At 42.6% G+C, this 3,102-nt stretch overlaps 1 protein-coding gene across 1 annotated transcript in view; it reads right to left on the reverse strand.

The window, feature by feature from the left end:
* Window positions 1-333: 333 nt before the first annotated feature.
* chst8 (carbohydrate (N-acetylgalactosamine 4-0) sulfotransferase 8) overlaps window positions 334-3,102 on the reverse strand; it is a 28,452-nt gene continuing 25,683 nt past the window's right edge. The window contains exon 4 of the mRNA XM_015398075.1: window positions 334-2,792. Within this exon, the coding sequence (XP_015253561.1) occupies window positions 1,836-2,792 (957 nt within the window). The 3' untranslated portion in view covers window positions 334-1,835. The remainder of the gene's footprint in view (window positions 2,793-3,102) is intronic.

Below are 3,102 nucleotides of genomic sequence, written 5' to 3' on the forward strand. Positions count from 1 at the left end.
CTCCCTGTATTCATCATCTTTGGTCAAATACAGCAAGCGCTGAGTGATGACTGGACTGGTTGCTTACCATAAACAAAAAAAATAAATTAATTAAAAATAATAATCAAACAATCAAGAAAAACATTATAGCCTAAAACCTAAAACAAAGACAAATCCTAAAGAAACAACAACTTACAAATAAGTGAAATCAAAAAGGCAATCATACAGTCAGCTATGTACATTCTGCCTCTGCAGCGATAAGAGCACTTTGTTCAGAGGAAATTGTTCATATTTTAAAAGATAAAGTGAATTAAAATAAAAACTTAATTTTTTTCCCCCCATTTTGATTTATTGTATATATTAACTGTGATGTCATAGCTGCACCTGTAATATATGTAATATATGTTCACCTGAAGCAGGTGTACATATATACTCACACAGTAGATTATTAGTGTTGTATCGGTATATTACTATTTATAATGAAATAAAGATAATTATCACTATTATTATACCATTACCCATAATAATAATTTTCTGTATTATTATGTTTATTAAAATTGCATATTAATCTCTTTTGTGCCTTCTTGTGTGAATATTTGGATATTTCTGTAGCTCCACATTCAGGCTTGACCAGAACTTCCCTCTGAAATGCAGAAATTCTGGTTTGCCACACCTGAAACTGTCTGGTAGCTCTTCCTTTGGAAAACATTCCTGTTTCTCTGACCTTCTGTGAATGTGAAGTAGCTGGCTGCCATTGTTGGCTTTAAATTAAATAACAGCTGATAGTTGGCGAGTTCAAAGATAGTTTGTTCCAGATGTCGTCCTTTGTTTATAATAGTCCTTTTGGTAATTATCTTCATATAGATCTATTTGGAGTACCAGTATTTTATTTTAATTATGTTTATCATTTATGTATTTTCTTATTATTTTAGTGATCAATGGCGTTAAATGTAAATATGTATAATTTATTTTGTAAATGTCTTGTGCGTACAGTGTGTAAAGTGATGTTACAAATTGTATTGTCACACGGAAGATTGGTGTCCCCCAGGAAGAATAGCTTTTAGCTTATGCTAAAATAAATAAATAAAAAAAACAAACTGGCAGTACAATTTCCTTCTAATCGCTTCTGAGAGTCTTACTGTTCCTGAAGAATACGATCCAAGCTAAGGGTTTACAGTTACAGTCTGAACCTGTTACCTGATCTAAAAAAACATTAACCAACACTGTGTCCAGTCAGTGAGATGATAAATAGTCACTTAATATTTTGTTGCTTAATGCGTTTCTCTTTTCGACGAAGGATCGATATTCAGCTCCATTCCAGCTTCAGTAACTCCACTTTTAAATACATCACTTATACCTGAGGAATGAGATAAATAGGATTCTGCATCCACCCTCCACCTCTAACATTTATGGTGTTAAACACCTGGGGAGACGTCCAGGTGATTATACTGCTCTGCATTGCTGATCATCTATGGCAATGTACGCGGTCCAAGTGGCAACTGGATCTGTGACCAATTCTACAAAAAGTGGGATGCATGAAGGAATTGTGCAAATTCAATTTCAGAGGTTTCTCACAACTCAAACATTCACTATGAAAACTACACACTTTTTAGTGCATGAGGCCTCAGGGCAGCTCAAACCGTCCATGAAGGCAGAAATTAGTGCAAATTTACAAATAGATCAGAGCTTCCTTAAGGCGGAAATCAGTGCAAACTCAGACTGATTATCAGCTCACACTGTCCCTGAAAGCCCTTGGACCAGACCCTCCCTGAAGGCGGACCTCTGTGCAGGTCTGGAGATTGTCTGTTTCAGTGCTCAGAGGGACCCTCAGTCCAGACCCTCCCTGAATGAGACCATCAGTGCAGATCCTGGAAGGGTTTGGGGTAGCTGAACATCAGGTAGTCCTGATAGTAAAACTCAAAGACCTTCTGCCGCTCAGTGCTGTTCAGCAGGGAGAAATATTCCCGAGTGATTCTGGATGAGGTCCGTTCTGCCAGCGGATTCCTGTCTTTAAAGTTGGGGAAGGTGAGGTTGTTCGGTGCCTGAATGCTGTGCAGCAGGAAGTCGGCGTCCTCCTGCAGGCTCTCAAACTTCCCAATGAAGTTGTAAGGGATCAGACAGGGGCTGCACAGCTTGCTGACCCGCTCCCAGTGGATGTCCATCCCAACGGGTTTCTGTGCATCCAGCAGGTACTGAACGAACTCCCTGAAAGTGACGCCGGCACCGGTTCTGAGAGCAGACCTTGTGGCATTGGGCCGGTACCTGGAAATGATGGCCCGTCCAAACACAGGATGATAGTATGAGTTCGGACTCTCAAACTTGTCCCTGAAGGCTGAGACAAGCCGCTCAAAGGGCTCCCTAACGAACAGAACCTTTGTGTAGGATCGGAGTCTCTCAGCGATCCCGATCCGATTGTAGCTGTCCAGCCGCCGAAGCTGGTTGTTATAATGAGCTGCATCATGAGGAATGTCCTGTGTGGAGCTGGCTCTGCCTCCCAGAACCATGAGGACCCGTTTCCAGTTGGAGCAGCCAGCTTTGGGCACCTCACAGTATAACAGGCGGAACCGGTCTTCCACATAAATGCGAGATACCTGCTGCAGTGTTATCCGCTGCCTCCCATGGGCCGGCCGGTACCGGGTGCAGACGTCGCTCAGCAGGCGCCGCCGGGACGCCTGCGTCCTCAGCTGCTGCAGCACCTCCTCCCCGCTCTTCAGCAGCAGCTTCGTTTGGCGCTTAGTGACGGGCTGCTTGTTGCTAGGCAACATGTCAGGACAAAGTCGGAGGTTATTAGTTGGCCGGGCTGCAGCTGGAACCTGAAACACAGAACAGTATCAACACCTGAGGCTGCATGTGGAATCCAAAACCCAAAACCAGAATCTAGACTTGAGCTGCAGCTGTAGCTTAAAATACAAACTATTACCAGGATCAGAACCGGACCAGACAGTAAAGGAGGCAGCAGAGAAAACCTAAGCTTAAAATGAAAGAGAAAATTATATAGACAAAGGATGAAAAAGGAATGCTCTCAGGATTTAAGGTGGCTTACATTTTAAAGGGGCCATAGAATGATTCTCTAGTGTATTTGGTGCTGGTCCTTAAGGTCTCTGAATAGGGTGTGTAACATTG

Source organism: Cyprinodon variegatus, unplaced genomic scaffold (assembly GCF_000732505.1).
Source record: "Cyprinodon variegatus isolate N-32 unplaced genomic scaffold, C_variegatus-1.0 Scaffold910, whole genome shotgun sequence".
Lineage (NCBI taxonomy): Eukaryota > Metazoa > Chordata > Actinopteri > Cyprinodontiformes > Cyprinodontidae > Cyprinodon > Cyprinodon variegatus.